The 18235-nt window shown below is 43.9% G+C and overlaps 1 protein-coding gene across 4 annotated transcripts in view; it reads right to left on the reverse strand.

Moving 5' to 3' along the window:
• The window catches only part of SAMD8 (sterile alpha motif domain containing 8), a 124303-nt gene that overhangs the window by 22958 nt on the left and 83110 nt on the right, over positions 1-18235 (reverse strand). For 3 of the 4 annotated variants that reach the window (XM_069753021.1, XM_069753022.1, XM_069753020.1), the window contains exons 3-4: positions 8685-8780; positions 3015-3132 (exon numbers count right to left, since the gene is read on the reverse strand). In XM_069753021.1, the coding sequence (XP_069609122.1) occupies positions 3015-3132; positions 8685-8780 (214 nt within the window). The remainder of the gene's footprint in view (positions 1-3014; positions 3133-8684; positions 8781-18235) is intronic. The other variant, XM_069753023.1, reaches the window with a different exon arrangement.

Here is an 18235-nt window from a genome sequence, read left to right on the forward strand (position 1 = left end):
GCCAGGTCATTAAGGTCAAAATAGGCTGGGTCATGAAGTCATTTTCCAAATCCGGCTTTAACACCTTAATGACCGCCAATACGTCTTTTAACTGACCTGAGATATAAAAGCTTATCATCCCCATACAGGTGACAATCCAGCAGCTGTCGGCAGTACACTATAGTTGACAACGTGCTGCATCAGCCATGATCAGTGTTTGCACGGTCCAAATCTGTTTAACCCATTAGATGCTGCTGTCAATAGTGACATCATGTAAATGGTTAACAGAGTGTGGGGGCTTCCTCTTTATCCCAATCGGTGCCCTGAGATCATGAGCTGGTGGTCCTGATGTTTGCCATAGCAATTTATGACCAAATAGTGGCCTTAGAGTCTGACGGCTGTTGTAACCTGTTCAGAAGTTAGCGGCATTAGCGGTGGTAAAAAGTAGTAGTTACTCACCGATAACGGTGTTTCTCGGAGCCCATGACAGCACTACGGAGAGAGGGGATCCGCCCTTCAGGGACAGGAAACCTACAGATAAAAGGGCGGTACCTCTCCCTCGCATCAGTTGGTTTACAGAGCATCGGAGGACCTCCAGGTTAGTTTACAACAGAGAAAAAAATCATATTACAACATTTCTTAATAGAGGAACCCCGTGCCTAGACTATACTATATAAACTATATAAATTATATGTAATTAAAGGTGCTCACCGCACTCGTGATGGGAGGGAATAAGCGAGTGCTGTCATGGGCTCCGAGAAACACCGTTATCGGTGAGTAACTACTACTTTCTCGGTCTCCCATGACAGCACTACGGAGAGAATTGCAGAGACTAAGCTTAGGGAGGGACCACCGCCTCAAGAACCCTTCGTCCGAAGGTTAAGTCAGACACAGAGGCTAGATTTAATCTATAGTGTCTAAAAAAGGTTGATGGTGATGACCAGGTGGCCGCCTTACAGATTTGCTCTATCGATACCTCTGACCTCTTAGCCCATGGGGTAGCTACTGCTCTTGTGGAATGCGCTCTTATACCATCCGGGATCGTATTCCCCGAGGATGAATATGCCAAGGCTATCGCCTCCTTTATCCACCTCGCCAAAGTACCTTTGGATGCCCGGAATCCTTTTCTGGGACCCTGAAAACAGACAGAGAGCCTTCCTTCCTATACTCTCTGGTGGAATCTAAGTATTGGATTAGGCATCTTCTGACGTCTAGATTATGGAAGCTCTGCTCTTTCTCATTTTTGGGGTTTGGACAAAAGGACGGCAGGGATACTTCTTTGCACCTATGGAATCTTGACGCCACTTTTGGCAAATAGGCCGGGTCAGGTCTAAGAGTGACTATCATCTAATATTTTAGTGAAGGGTGGATTCGAGAATAAGGCTTGAATGTCACTTATTCTGCGCGCAGATGTTAACGCTACCAAGAGAATAGTCTTAAGTGATAGTGTTTTGATGGGAATTAACTCTATGGGTTCGAATGGAGGACCCGTTAACGCCGAGAGGACTAAATTTAAGTCCCATGAGGGCACCTTTCTGGTAGAGAAGGTTCCTGAGGAGGCGTATTAGTCTTTGCAGCAGATCTGCTGCGATGTGTGGAACGGCTGCTAGACCCACTCCTGGCATTCTTTGGGTCTGTCTTTCTATGGTGCTGCTGCCTTGGCTGCAGCTCCTGCGGATCGCTGTCCTCCATGGTTTACAGGGAGATAGTGCGACAACTATGTGTGCACCATCTCCCTATTTGTATTTGGCGCCACCCTCGGCGTTCACCGCACTTCCGGTCCTGCGTCACATCCTCCAGGGAGAAAAGAGCTACCGCGCATGCGCGCGGCGATGACCCGGAAGTCCTGCCGCATTTCCGAAGCGGCGGCCAACTTTGTACACCCGGAGCATGCGCTTATCGGCACAGGAGCTCCGGGTGATCCAGCGCCCCTTCATCGTTCCGAGTCGGCGGCGTTCTCCCTCTGCTCACCCTGAAGAACCCCTCGGTTCCAGCGGTGGCGGCTTCGGGAGCCGGACAAGCCGCGGCAGGAGCCTCGTCGCTGCCGGAACCCGACCGCCCGGTCCCGGTCCATCGGTCTTCCTAACAGGTACCACCGAAAAGAGGTTCCCTGTTCAGGGACAGGAAACCAACTGATGCGAGGGAGAGGTACCGCCCTTTTATCTGTAGGTTTCCTGTCCCTGAAGGGCGGATCCCCTCTCTACGTAGTGCTATCATGGGAGACCGAGAAATACACATTGTCATTTCTGTCATGCCACTTTGCATTAATTCCTGAACATCACCTGAATGGTTAATAAACTACCTGACAGCAGCATGTTTCAGTTTTTTGCCAGTTTATATTTGTTTGTATTAATATGTTTAATTATTTAGTCATTCACTTGTTGGTGGGTGGGTTTTTTACTTTCATGGTGTCGTCAGGTGAGAGTTTCCCTTTGATTGTGGCAGATAAAGGGTGTTTTCCCACTTCCTTTCGACATCAAGACCCGTAGAAGCGCGGCAGCGCGAAACGGCAGTCGTCCTTTCTGTCCACGTTCTCCCTGTTGTCACCTGCACATGTTCTAAATAAAGGTTTGGTGTTTTTCAGGACCGGTGGGTGCACTTGTGTTTTTTCCTCATTTTGGACTTATACATTACTGAAACAGTGCACCCGAGTGTCCTTTTAGCAGGCATATACGGCACAGCAGTGGCAAGTAGCTGTGGAGATTTGGGGTTTTCAAACAGTAGTGGTGCCGTGAACTACAGTTCATAGTTTGTCCAGATGGGCACAGAAACCTAGTGAACTGAACAAATGAACACGTTCAGAGAGAAGACACAAGTGAAGTTAATCTGAACTCCGTCTAATTGTCTTCTATGGCCCCTCGGTGGATCGTCTGAATTCCGTTTTTAGGTGGAATTCAGATAGAACCACAGAGAGGCACTGCAGAAATGAAGGGTGAACAGGGCATTAGAGACAGAAAAAATGTCATTGTACTATAAAAGTAGTAAGGCACTTATCTATGGATAATTAATGCTATACCATTTTAAAAGTGTCTTACCTTTCCTGAACACTGCAAATGTTCACCAGGAACAGATAAAGAGGTAACAAACATTGTTACGCATCTCAAAAGAAAAACCGTTCCCATCAAGCTACAAAGTCGACGTAAAAGGATAGACCTGGAAAAGAGGAAAACAAAACAGTCAGGCATGTTTATTGTGTATTTTCTCATCCTCGATTCCATGTGCAAAAAAATCATTACAGTAAGAGTAATTATTCAGAATCATTACTTAATGAGCAACTAAACATTATCAGTGGACTTTTTTCACATTTGGCAGACAATATAATTGCATAATAAAGAAAATTCCCAGCTCTGAGTAAAAAATTCCAAACTTTTATTAGCATATATACTCGTGTATAAGCAGAGATTTTCTGCACATTTTTTGTGCTGAAAACGCCCCCCTCGGCTTATACACGAGTCCTTGTCCAGAAAGTCAGTGGGGGAGGGGGAGCGGCAGCAGGAGACGGTAGCTGTGGCACAGTGACAGCTGCAGCCGCCGGCTTCCAGAAGACGTCATACTCACCCTCCTGGCGTCGTTGCTGCATCTCAGTACCTGCATCTCCGTTGTCACGTGGTACCGCTCAATAAGGTAATGAATATGCATGCGTCCCCACACCCATAGGCGTGGAGCGCATATTCGGCTTATACGCGAGTCAACAAGATTCCCCAGTTTTCTGTGGCAAAATTAGGGGCCCCAGCTTATACTCGGGTCAGCTTATAGTAAAGTATATACGGGATATCTTATTTTAAAATATTCCAGTATCAGAGAATATTGTGGGGGGAAAAAGCAACTCATTTCAAGTGCAATTCAGTGTTCTTTGTCTAAGCTTGATAAAAAAAAAAAGCGTCCCATAAACTCGAATACCATAGAGAACTAATCAGAGATGATGTTATAAATCACATGTTGAGAATGGGAAGAGTTAAAAATGAGGCAGTAAAACCAAAGTGGCATAAAGTCTACTCAATCCAAGCTTCTGACACAGAATAGGTCTAAACATGGTGGGGATGTGAAAAACATCTACACAAAATACCGGTAGTTTCTCTAACGGTCTGGACAAGCGTAGAGAAACCACGAGTGCTGTGGACACAGTAAGCCAAACCTCCGAATCAGACTCCGCAATTTCACACAGAAAATTCCCCAAGTAAAACCACATAGCCTAAGATTGGTCTCATTTGGTGTGTCAGCTGCTATGATGATTCAACACACATTTTTTTACATCCATTATTAATGTGTATTACATGTCCATGACGGTATTTATTATTCAGATGGTACCCTCTGCAGAAGATTTCCTATAATGAGGCAGATAATAATCTTTATTTTTATATAGCGCTAACATATTCCACAGCGCTTTACAGTTTGCACACATTATCATCACTTTCCATGATGAGGAATTTAGATTGTGAGCCCTATCAGTATGTCTTTGGAATGTGGGAGGAAAACGGAGTACCCGGCAGAAACCCCTGCAAACACGGGAAGAACATACTAACATATTGCAGATGTTGTCCCATCTGAACCCAGGACCCCAGCGCTGCAAGGCAGATGAGACACTGAGGACACAGTCTGGCCAGTGATCCAGCGGTGTCCGTCTTTTTAGTCGTGCCTAAAAGCACAGTCCTCCACAGTTTTTGCACACTTCTGAGAACAAAGAAACCACTGAACAGAGGCCAGACGGAGTCCAGAGTAACTCTGCTGCCTCATCATACTGAATTGAACCCTTAGAGTTTCATCTGAATCACATCTCGGAGATTTAGATTGGAACTCCAAAATAAGTGCTCAGCGTTATGCAAAATGTTCCCTGCAAAAGCTTCAACCCAATCCAAAAAAAATAGCAAGTCCCCACTCAGGTCCGTCACCTACAGCTGTGCTCAAAAATTTACACATCGCAGAATTTTTGCTTTCTTGGCCTTTTTTTTCAGAGAATATGACTGATAACACCAAAACTTTTTCTCCACTCATGGTCAGTGGTTGGGTGAAGCCATTTATTGCAAACTACTGTGTTTTCTCTTTTTAAATCACAGTGACAACCCAAAACATCTAAATGAAGAGACAAATCTCAGAATCAGTGGGTTCTGTTGAAGCGTTCCTGAGTTGTTACCTGAAAGCGACACTTGCAAAATTTGGCCTGGTCATGAAGGTGAAAACAGGCTAAGGGGGTAAAGGGGTTAACTTAACAATAAAAAAGTGGAACTTTAGAAGTATCATCACAAATAACACATCACTCCCAACATAAATGATAAATATATGAGCACTGGGAGTCTCCGTCAATCCAAGGAAGAAAATCCCAAACTAACCTTTGTTAATAAAGCAGCAGTGAGTATGTGCAAACAACGATTCATTCATCATCTGTGGTCGCAGATGGTCACCATCAGTCAATTCATACGAGATCCATCATTTATGCTCTACTTCAGTGTTTCTCAACTCCAGTCCTCAAGACCCCACAACAGGTCATGTTTTCAGGATTTCCTTAGTATTGCACAGGTGATTAAAATTATCACCTGCTCAAGCATTAATTCCATTGCCTATGCAATACTAAGGAAATCCTGAAAACATGACCTGTTGCGGGTTCCTGAGGACTGGAGTTGAGAAACACTGCTCTACTTCAATGACTGAGAAGAGCAATGTGAAATGAGGAGTGGATGTGGAGAAGCCAAGGAGCCCAGTGTCAGCGATGTGCCTGTTGAAGCCTCTGACTTCAGTGTGAATGTGGCCATAATAGCAATTAGCATAATGTATCGCTATTGTCAATTAAATTATTATAATATACTTGGTAGGAACTTCTTCACGTTAACCCCTTCATGACGGAGATCTGTTTAGTTTTTGTGTTTGTTTTTCGCTCCCCTTCTTCAAAGAGCCATAACTTTTTTATTTTTCTGTCAATATGGCTATGTCAGAGCTTTGTTTTTTGCGGGACAAGTTGTACTTTTAATGCCACCATTGGTTTTACCATATCGTGTACTCAATATTGGGAAAAAAATTCCAAGTGCGGCAAAAAAGTGCAATTCCACAACTGTTTTTTTAATTTTTTTTTTACCATGTTCACCAAATGCTAAATCTGACCTGCCAGTATGATTCTCCAGATCAAAACAAATTCATAGACACCGAACATGTAAAGGTTCTTTATTATTGGTGGTGGAAAGAAATCCAAAGTTTGCTATAAAAAAAAAATTTGAACTGCATCATTTTCCGATACCCGTAGCGTCTCCATTTTTGTGATCTCGGGTTGGGTGAGGGCTTATTTTTTGCGAGCCGAGCTGACGTTTTTAACTATATCATTTTGGTGCTGTGATGCAGTGACCCCTGTAACAGGTAGGGGGCACTGCATGGTCTCCCCAGTATACGCACGGAGGCGTATTGAGGCCATAGGAATGCATGGCAATTGCATGCATGGATGTGATTATGTGACAAAGTCCGGCATTGTAGTGAATGGCCGATACGCGTGTCGCAGAGGAGACTCTGAGCTGCCAGCCTGAAGCGATGTGGTGTTGTGGGACTATAGGTCCCAGAAGTATTTTGTATGTTTATAATGGGAGGTTGGCAGGGCTAGTTATGTGAGATGGGTGGGACAAACTAGCCACACACACCCACACTCCCACCCAGGGGAGTGGTTAGAGGTATATGATGTGACCAGGGTGTGGGTCACATGTCGCTGTGAGTTTCCTGTTTGAAGCCTGTGTTGGAAGACCTGGGAGGAGGCTTCCTGAAGAGCACATGTTGGGGCTTTGCTACTGGTGGCCTGGGTATTGGACGGTCCCAGCCGGGGATGGACATCCTGAATAGTACCCGGACAGGCCACCTGTGTGATCCTGAGTAACCTGGGTGTTGGGAGGTCCTGATCCCGATCCATGAATAGCACGAGGTGAGGACAGGGATCTGCAGAGCCAGTGACAGCTACTGTATGGGGAAGCTACAGTCCTTCGGTGGGTCTGGACTGACTAATGTGTGCTGACCAGGCAAGTTGGTGATCCCCGTAAGGCAGTTTCCCAAGAGAGAGGACTGACAAGGAGTCAGCAGGTGGAGCAGGAGCTCCTATAAGGTACCATTGATTGTTGGTGCTTCTTATGTTATACTAGATGGCAGCCCGATTCTAAAGAATCGGGAGTCTAGAATCCATATATACTTTATTTATTCAAATGTAAGAATAATACAATTAATAAATAATAGTAAGAAAGAACAAAAATAATAGGCAGTATATGGAGAAAACACCAAACAAAAGTTCAAAATTGGTGTGAAAATGTCACTGAACCACTTCACAACTAAATATATATAGTTTTGGTAAATGGTATTATCATTTTTTTGACGAAATTCGGCAGGAGCTTGAAGAGCAACGTCACTGGGCCCGCCTCCACGCAGTAGAAACTTGCTGTGAGGTAAAAATTCAAAAATCACACCAAAATGGCGGGCGGAGTGTGTCACAGTACGGCACGTTTCTGATTGGTCGCTCGCAGCAGGCGGCAACCAATCAGACACTGGACACTGTTGACGTCATTTATCTCCGGACATTAGCTCCGGACATTAGCTCCGGACAGGAAGTTGGCACAAATTGCAGGAAGTAGTATTCTAGGCAATTATATATTAGATGGACTGTGTGGTAACCCATGGCAACTGGTCAAAGGAGGACCAGCGTGATTAGTTGCTGCAACCTGTTAATGTGAAGATAATGAGTTAAGCCATATCTTGCTATGTTAAAGAATGGACTACATGCAAGTCATTGATATGCAACTTGGCTTACGATGCGGTTTATGCTGTATAAAATAAACCGTATGGACTGTTTTTGTGTTCAAAATTCATGCCCGTGTGCTTGAATCCCGAGCTAAGCGAGTAATCCCCTACCAGTTAGTGAGTGCAATCTCACAGTGCAGATACGTTCTTTTGAACACCCGTTATTGCATTTTAATGCAATGTCGCAGCGACCAAAAAAATGTAAATCCGGTGATTTTTTTTACAATATATAATATTCAGTATGTAAAATAGGAGGCAGGTCACTGAGGGATCAGTGACTTGTCATAAGTAATACAGATGAATAGCTAAGCAGAGCACTATATAAAGACCCCCACAACCCTGCCCCGAAGCATGAGCATATCATTAACTGAAAATAAAGATTAAACAACCACAAGACGGATTTCATCAACCCAGGTATCATGTTAATCAGTAGAAAGGTGCCGACCTGACAGTCTGTAGGTTACTCAGCACAATCCTGCCAACAGGTTCCCTTTAAGAGATACTGACAAGATTGAAAAATGCTCCTCGAGAGCACTTGTAGTCCTTTATTATTATTATACATTTTTATAGCGCCATTTATTCCATGGCCCTTTACATGTGAAAAGGGCAAATATAGACAAGCACAATAAACATGAACAAAAACAAGGCGCTAACAAGTACAGAAGGAGAGAGGACCTTGCCCGCACGGGCTCAAAGTCTACAGGGGATGGGTGAGGGTACACTAGGAGAGGGTAGAGCTGGTTGTGCGGTGGTTCAGTAGATTGAGGATCACTGCAGGCTGTTCAGATGGAATCACTGAGATCTGCAGTACCATTTACATCAACAGAACAGCAGAAAAGTAATAGAAACATCTTACAACCTAGAAGCCCGTTTAGAAGGCAATCAACACTTCTCTGGAAGTACTAAAGCTTACATATAATGAAACATACATCAAAATCCCAATTTATTACCTGTGTCTGTGGAGAAGTAATACAAGCAGCCAAATATAACAAAGTACCACTCCACACATCTCCGTCATCGCAAAAGCCCATGGTATTCGAGGGACACTGCATAGAAAGAGGAAACATTAGCCACATTAATGTAAGGGATGTCACTACATGTGTCTGAGGTCTGATCAAGAAAAATCAATTACTACATACAGTATATGGCAGCTGCATACACTGGACTCTATACAATCTCACGCTCCTGTATAAAAATATTATCTATTGACTGCTTAACAACATTAAAGGGATCCTGTCACCTCCTCTGGCGTTTTTAACTTAAAGGGAACCTGTCACCCCGTTTTTTCAAGAAGAGCTAAAAATAGCGTTAAATAGGGGCAGAGCTGTGCTTTACATTAGTGTATTTTGGAGCCTTTATTCCCCACCTATGCTGCCGAAATACCTTTGTAAAGTCGCCGTTTTGGGCTGTCACTCACGCTGGTCAGGTCATATGGGCGTGGTGACAGCGCTGTTTCTCCCCCAGATCTCCGTTGGTGGCGTAGTGGTGTGCGCATGTCCAACTGGCGAATCCACTCGGCAGCTTCAAGGAAAATAGCACGATCTGCGCTATTCAGCCGTTTATCGGTGGGCGCGGCCATCTTTGTGAGGCCGTGCGTGCGCAGATGGTTCTTCTCGGCTTCCCGGGGCTTCAGGAAAATGGCCGCGGGATGCCGCGCGTGCGCAGATGGAGATCGCGGCGGCCATTTTCCTGCAGCCGAGATGCGAACTCGGCTTCAGGAAAATGGCCGTCGAGATCGCCATCTGCGCACGCGCGGCATCCCGCGGCCATTTTCCTGAAGCCCCGGGAAGCCGAGAAGAACCATCTGCGCACGCACGGCCTCACAAAGATGACCGCGCCCACCGATAAACGGCTGAATAGCGCAGATCGCGCTATTTTCCTTGAAGCTGCGCAGTGGATTCGCCACTTGGACATGCGCACACCACTACGCCACCAACGGAGCTCTGGGGGAGAAACAGCGCTGTCACCACGCCCATATGACCTGACCAGCGTGAGTGACAGCCCAAAACGGCGACTTTACAAAGGTATTTCGGCAGCATAGGTGGGGAATAAAGGCTCCAAAATACATTAATGTAAAGCCCAGCTCTGCCCCTATTTAACGCTATTTTTAGCTCTTCTTGAAAAAACGGGGTGACAGGTTCCCTTTAAAGAGCCACCTTGTGCAGCACAAAGGCTGCATTCTGTCAAGGTGGCTCTTCTTTTCGTGCTACCTTCCAACGCAGCAATATTAATTTTTATAATTTTGGAGCCATACCTTTAGTCTGTCCGGGGGCACGTCTTTTCCCCCGGACACAACCGCCTTCCAGCCATCAGTCAGCCCCTATGTGCGCCTGGTGCCGTCTCCTCTATCTTCAGTAATGCACCTGGCGCCTGCGCTGTGCTTTTCTTTTTCGGACATGCACTGTTTGCGCTGCCCTTCGACTCATCATTTGATGGAATTCATCATACCGGAGATCCCGCCCCACAGTGTGAATAAATCAGAACACACTGCGGGGTGGGATCTCGGGCCTTGGGTGCACGCAGGCGCAAGGTTAATTCCATCAGATGATGTGAGTCGAAAAGCAGCGCAAATGGTGCATGCCTGAAAAAGAAAAGCACTGCGCAGGTGCCGAGTGCGTTACTGAAGATAGAGGAGGCGGCGCGAGGCGCATGGAGGGGCTGACTGATGGCTGGGAGGCGGTTGTGTCCGAGGGAAAAGACGTGCCCCCTGGACAGAGTAAAGGTATGGCGCCAAAATTATAAAAATTAATATTGCGGCGTTGGAAGGGAGCACGAAAAGAAGAGACACCTTGACACAATGCAGCCTTAGTGCTGCACAAGGTGGCTATTTTAGTTAAAAATGCCAGAGGAGGTGACAGGATCCCTTTAAGGGCATGTGCACATGTTGAGAATTTGCAGCAGATTTTTCAGCACCAAAAGAGAGCTTTGACTGGGAAAATGCTCTGTAAAATATGCACTCTTTTTGCAAAATTTTCTATGCGTTTTTTATAGTATGTATGTACAATTCATTAGAATAGATGAAAAATACTGCAAACATGGTGACAACTGACATACCGCAGAATAAAAAAAAAAAATGAACAAAAAACGGTTAGAAGGAAAAATTAGCAGCATGTGTATGAGATTTCAGAGGTTTTGTTCATGTTGCTGGGCCAGAAAACCGTGGACCCGCAGAAGCGCAGTAACGGCACTAAACGTCCGTCAGGCTTGTTCACCTGCTCACTCCCGTCTCCTGCACACCATGCACTTTATTGTGATGTGGATATCACAAGGAATTCAACGAGACTGGGAGTTTGCTCCATTTTTTCCTTCTCGTCTGTGCAAGTAATATGTTTTGTTTTCTTTTTCCTCTTGATAAACGCACAAGATTTAAAAAAAAAAAAAAAAAAGTCAAACATCCTGTGAACAAGCCTTTGTTTTCTATACAAAGTTGTATTTAAACTTTAGACTATAGCTTTGACGAAGCAAAAAAAGTATGGTTGACAACACAGAAAAAATGTTGTTTTTTTACTGGCAATAAGGGGTGGTGCAAAGATCTATGCAAGAATGCAAACTGAGTAAAAAAAAAAAAAAAAGGAGAAAAGCTGCACAATGAGAGTGCACAACCAAATATCTACTATATAATTGTCTAAGGGACACTTCGTCTTTCTGTCTGTCACAGATATTCATTGGTCGCGGCCTCTGTCTGTCATGTAATCCAAGTCGCTGATTGGTCTCGCCAGCTGCCTGTCATGGCTGTCGCGACCAATCAGCGACGGGCACAGTCCGGCGGAAAAATGGCTGCTCCTTCCTCCCCGCAGTCAGTGCCCGCTCCGTACTCCCCTCCAGTCACCGCTCACACAGGGTTAATGGCAGCGTTGAACGCGGTGTAACGCACTCGGTTAACGCTGCTAATAACCTTGTGTGACCAACTTTTTAATATTCATGCTGCCTATGCAGCATGAATAGTAAAAAGATCTAATGTTAAAAATAATACTCACCGTCCATCGGCCCCTCGGATCCGCAACAGGCCTTTCCCGCTCGCGACGCTCTAGTGACCGCTCCATGCATTGCGGTCTCGCGAGACCGGTACCTCATCATCTCGCGAGACCGCAATGCACTCTTCAGACCGGAGAGCGCGACGAGCGTCGGTAACCGCTTCGATCCGGGGGCCAACGGAGGGTGAGTATATCACTATTTTTTATTTTAATTCTTTTTTTTTAACAGGGATATGGTGCCCACATTGCTATAGCCTGCGTGGGCTGTGCAATATATTAAGCGGGCAGTATTATATACTACTACGTGGCTGGTCAATATACTACGTGGCTGGGCATTATACTACGTGACTGGGCAATATATTACGTGGGCTGGGCAATATACTACGTGAGCTGCGCAATATACAACGTGGGCTGCGCAGTATAAAATTTATACTGATTAAATTGATACCTGGATGATGAAATCCATCTTGTGATTGTTGTTTAACCAGGACTAGGGGCATTTCCATTTTTTGCTCCCCTTCTTCCCAGAGCCATAACTTTGTTATTTTTCAGTCAATATGGCCATGTGAGGGCTTACTTTTTTGCGGGACAAGTCGTACTTTTGAACGGTACTTTTGATTTCACTATATTGTGTACTGGATATCAGGAAAAGAATTCTAAGTGCAGTGAAATTGCAAAAAAAAGTGCAATTCCACAATTTTCTTTACCATGTTCACTAAAGGATAAAATTGACCTGACATTATAATCCATGTCATTACAAGTTTGTAGATACCAAACATGTGTAGGTTATTTTTTTATTTAAGTGGTGAAAAAAAAAACAGGTTTGTCAAAAAAGAAAAAAATATTTCACCATTTTCCGAGACCCCTGGCGTCTCCATTTTTTGTGATCTGAATAGGGCTTATTTGTGTGTCGGGCTGACATTTTTATTGGTAGCATTTGGGGGTAGATACAATGTTTTGATTGCCCGTTATTACATGTTAATGCAATGTTGCGGCAAACAAAAAATAGGTAATTCTGGAGTTTTGATTTTTTTTTCCTCGTTACTAGGCGGCGCTCATAGCAGTTCGGTGATGACAACCACAAGGGTCATGTGATATGGTCGTCTTTGGATGGGGATTTGTGACGCGCTTCTTTAGCGATCATGTTAAATGCCGCTGTCAGAGACTGACAGCACTATTTAACATGTTAGCCTCAGGTGGATCGCAATTCCACCAGCTTCTGTTAGGGACACGTCAGCTGATGGAATCAGCTGACATATGCTGGAAAACTTGCAGGCTCATCACTGGAGTCCGCATCAAACAAGGGGAGGCGACCTTGGACATAACTATACTTCCAAGGTCGTAAAGGGTGTTTTTTTTTTTTTTTACTACAGCAAGATGGCGTTGGCGCATGTGCAGTAGAATCTATCGCTTGCCATCACCATTTTGCTGGAGAAAATAAAATATGGCTGCGGCAAAATGGCACCATAGAAGCTACAGCACATGAGCTGCTGCCATTCATCTGTAATTTTCTTTTTTTAAACTTTTTATTGGATTTTATCAAGACATTTGAGGGTAAGGGGAAGGACAGGAAGTAAGGATGGGTGGCGGATATTCAACAGTAATTTAAAAAAAAAAATTACTACAGCAAAAAGGCAGCGGTGCATGCGCAGTAGCATTTATTGCTTGCCATTTTGCTGCAGCCAATTTTTTTTCCCCTCCAATGAAATGGGGCCGGCGGTGCTTGAGCAGTAGCGCTAGATGCTACTGCGCATGTGCCGCTGGCGCCATTTTGCTGTAGTTAATTTTAAAAAAAGACCACAATATAAACTACGCAAGCGCAGTATTTAAAATAGGTTTAAGTTCAGTGAACTGTCATTTAAACCCGGAAGGATGAATATGAGAACAGAGCACAACATAAAGCTCCCCTCACAGGCCGCCCCAAAGCACAAGAATCTCATTAACTGAAAACTGCAAATACAGATTAACCCCTTTACCCCAATGGTGGTTTGCACGTTAATGACCAGGCCAGTGTTTACAATTCTGACCACTGTCCCTTTATGAGGTTATAACTCTGGAACGCTTCAACGGATCCTGATGATTCTGACAATGTTTTCTCGTGATATATTGTACTTCATGATAGTGGTAAAATTTCTTTGACATTACCTGCGTTAATTAGTGAAAAAAAACAGAAATTTTGCGAAAATTTTGGAAATTTCGCAATTTTCCAAATTTGAATTTTTATACCCTTAAATCACAGAGATATGTCACACAAAATATTTAAGTAACATTTCCCACATGTCTACTTTACATCAGCACAATTTTGGAACCAACATTTTTTTTTTTGTTAGGGGGTTAAAAGTTGATCAGCAATTTCTCATTTTTACAACACCATTTTTTGGGGGGACTACATCACATTTGAAGTCACTTTGAGGGGTCTATATGATAGAAAATACCCAAGTGTGACACCATTCTAAAAACTGCACCCCTTAAGGTGCTCAAAACCACATTCAAGAAGTTTATTAACCCTTCAGGTGCTTCACAGGAATTTTTGGAATGTAAAAAAAAAAAAAAAAAAAGAAACATTTAACTTTTCTTCACAAAAATTTTACTTCCGCTGCAATGTTTTATTTTATCAAGGATAACAGGAGAAATTGGACCCCAAAAGTTGTTGTGCATTTTGTCCTGAGTACGCCGATATACCATATGTGGGGGTAAACCACTGTTTGGGCGCATGGCAGAACTCGGAAGGGAAGGAGCACCATTTGACTTTTCAATGTAAAATTTACCGGAATTGAGATGGGACACCATGTTGCGTTTGGAGAGCCCCTGATGTGCCTAAACAGTGGAAACCCCCCACAAGTGACACCATTTTGGAAAGAAGACCCCCAAAGGAATTTATCTAGATGTGTGGTGAGCACTTTGACCCACCAAGTGCTGCACATAAGTTTATAATGTCGAGCTGTAAAAATAAAAAAATTTTTTCACAAAAATGATCTTTTTGCCCCCAATTTTTATTTTCCCAAGGGTATCAGAAGAAATTGGACTCCAAAAGTTGTTGTGCAGTTTGTTCTGAGTAAGCGCATACCCCAAATGTGAGGGTAAACCACTGTTTGGGCGCATGGCAGAGCTTGGAAGGGAAGGAGCACCGTTTGACTTTTCAATGCAAAATTGGCTGGAATTGAGATCGGATGCCATGTCGCGTTTGGAGAGCCCCTAATGTGCCTAAATAGTGGAAACCCCCAATTTAACTGAAACCCCAACCCAAACACACCCCTAGCCCCAACCCTAACCCGAACCACACCCCTAACCTGAACAAGCCCCTAAACCTAATCCAAACAATACCCCTAACTGCAACACACCCCTAATCCCAACCATAACCCTAACCACACCCCTAACCCTAATCTCAACCGTAAATGTAATCCAAACCCCATCTTTAACTTTAGCCCCATCCCTAACTTTAGCCCCAACCCTAACCCTAATGGGAAAATGGAAATACACTTTTTTTTTATTTATTATTTTTCCCTAACTAAGGGGGTGATGAAGGGGGGGTTGATTTACTATTTAAAGCAGGATTTTTAGCGGATTTTTAGGATTGGCAGCTGTCACACACGAAAAGACGCTTTTTTATTGCAAAAAATTGTTTTTGCGTCTCCACATTTTGAGAGCTATAATTTTTCCATATTTTGGTCCACAGAGTCATGTGAGGTCTTGTTTTTAAGCGGGATGAGTTGACGTTTTTATTGGTACCAGTTTCGAACACGTGACATTTTTTTATGGCTTTTTAAACCGATTTTTGTGAGGCAGAATGACCAAAAACCAGGAATTCAGGAATTTCTTTGGGGGGGGGGGGGAGGGTTTATTCCGTTCCACATTTGGTAAAATTGATAAAGCAGTTTTATTTTTTGGATCACTACGATTACAGCGATACCTCGTTTATATAATTTTTTTTATGTTTTGGCGCTTTTATACTATAAAAACTTTTATATAAAAAATCATTTTTGCATCGGTTTATTCTGGAGGACTATAACTTTTTTATTTTTTCACTGATGACGCTGTATGGCGGCTCATTTTTGCAGGACAAGATGACGTTTTCAGCGGTACCATGTTTTTTTTTTATATCCCTCTTTTTGATTGCGTGTTATTCCACAGTTTGTTCGGCGGTATGATAACGTGTTGTTTTTTGCCTCTTTTTTTTTTATGGTGTTCACTGAAGGGGTTAACTAGTGAGACAGTTTTATAGGTCAGGTCGTTATGGACGCGGCGATACTAAATATGTGCACTTTTATTATTTTTTTATTTAGATAAAGAAATGTATTTATTGGAACTACATATATATATCTATATATATATATATATATCTCTATCTCTATCTCTATCTCTATCTCTATATATATATATATATATATATATATATATATATATATATATATATATATATATATATATATATCTATCTATCTATCTATATTATTTTTTTTTTTACTTTACTTTGTCCCGGGGGGGGGGGGGGGGACGGGACATGACTATGTAGTGTCAGCGATCTGACAGGAACTGCAGGAGGCTTGGAAGCTGCCTCCCTGCAGGACCCGGAAGGAGCCCCGCGGGCATTTTGGATCTGGGACCTGCAGGGAGGACGGAGGAGACGCTCGGAACAATGCGATCACATTGCGTTGCTCCGAGGGTCTCAGAGAAGCACGCAGGGAGCCCCCTCCCAGCGCGATGCTTCCCTATGCTGCCGGAACGCTGCGATCATGTTTGATCGCAGTGTTCTGGGGGTTAATGTGCCAGGACCAGTCCGTGACCGCTCCTGGCACATAGTGCTGGATGTTAGCTGTGATAGTCAGCTGACAACCAGCCCCGATCGGCCACACTCCCCCCGTGAGCGCGGCTGATAGGTGATGACGTACTATCCCATCGTTGGTTATACGGAATAGTACGTCAAATGTCAGAAAGGGGTTAAACAACAACCAGAAGACAGAGTTCACCAACCAAGGTATCATATTAATCAGTATAACGGCGCCAACCTGACACTCTCTACAGGTTACTGTGCACAATCCTGCTGGCAGGTTCCCTTTAAAGTGCCATATATCCTGCAAAATGAAACATTAGTATATAAATATCTACAGATAATACCTAAGGAACATTCAAGTGTATGATAGGATCAACTTTTTGGTTGATCAATAAAGTCATGTTTATCCATTTATTATTCAGTGCCACTCACTTGCTACTTTATACTTTTGCTACTCACTTGCTACTTATAATTTGTAAAGCGCTGCGGAATATGTTGGCGCTATATAAATAAAAATTATTATTATTATTATAAATTATTATTACTTCACCCGGGAAAAAATAGCTGTAACTTCTAAAAGAGAAGGTTGACTGTTTTGAAATTTGGGCTGTACATACTTTGGTTCATGAGAAGTGTGAGTGCAATGAACAGCAGAGACTACAGACATCTTTGCCCCATGTGGTCTCGCTGACTTGTCACCCCCTTGATGGTCTCCACTGAGACAGACTTGCCAACTCCTTTCTGCGGATCGTTACTTTGTTTGGTGCTTGCATTTCACTCCTGCAGAATATATTCTTCATTTGTTACCCATGGTACACATACAGTTTGGAGGAGCGAGTTTTCATTGTGAAAACGTAACGAAAACGGAATCCTTAAAGAGGCTCCAAAGTGAGTTTCTAAAGAAGTTTGGAGGTCAAAATCCGCTGTCCAAACCAAGTATTCTATCATTAATAAATACATGAACATTATTGGATAGTTATGATGAAGGACGTCTGAAAATGTCTGAAGAAACAATTTAGATGTGAAATATTGCACAGTCTTTCCCAAGGGACAGGCATGTCATAATCCACATGTCAACGAGAGGCCAAGATAGGTCTGGTTCGCCTGTTCAGAGTCACTGTCGTTTGGGAATTGTAAAGGCTCCATCAAGAGAAAAGAATTAGTTATTACAAGATTTTTTCCTTTGGGACCATTTGAAGGGTCAGGTAACAAGCGGTGAACATTACAGTGATGAGTTCAGACGTCAAGAGGAATATATTTAACGATATTGAACGGTGTGTGCAGGCGTGCTTGGATGCAAACATTTTCAAAACCAGCTTTAAAACAAATTTCCAGTTCACCACCTGACAGCACACTGGAGGACGTCCTTCTTATCCTTGATGGGACAGGAAACACGAGAGGTTAAAAGGACCCTCCCCCTACCACCCTTCAGTGTTTTTCCTGTCCCATCAGGGATAGGAACGGATGAGAGGATCTACCGTTCTGTGCGGGGGGATGTGGATCGGGGGGGCTCGGCCTCACCCTTCCCTCCATGAGACACCCGCTGGCTGACACCCGCCCGAGGGTCCCTCGGCCTACCAGTGTAGCGCTGCTCCTGGTATGGGGATCGCTTCTCCCTGACGGGGGCTCTCGATCTCTACGTCCCATCCCCTGGTGCGCGCGATCCCAGCGGCGACCTCTGCAGATACCGGCGTCTCCATGCGGCTGCTGGGGGAACCAGATCATCGCCGCACCTTCCTCTCTTTCCGGCCGCGCT

Source organism: Ranitomeya imitator, chromosome 2 (assembly GCF_032444005.1).
Source record: "Ranitomeya imitator isolate aRanImi1 chromosome 2, aRanImi1.pri, whole genome shotgun sequence".
NCBI lineage: Eukaryota > Metazoa > Chordata > Amphibia > Anura > Dendrobatidae > Ranitomeya > Ranitomeya imitator.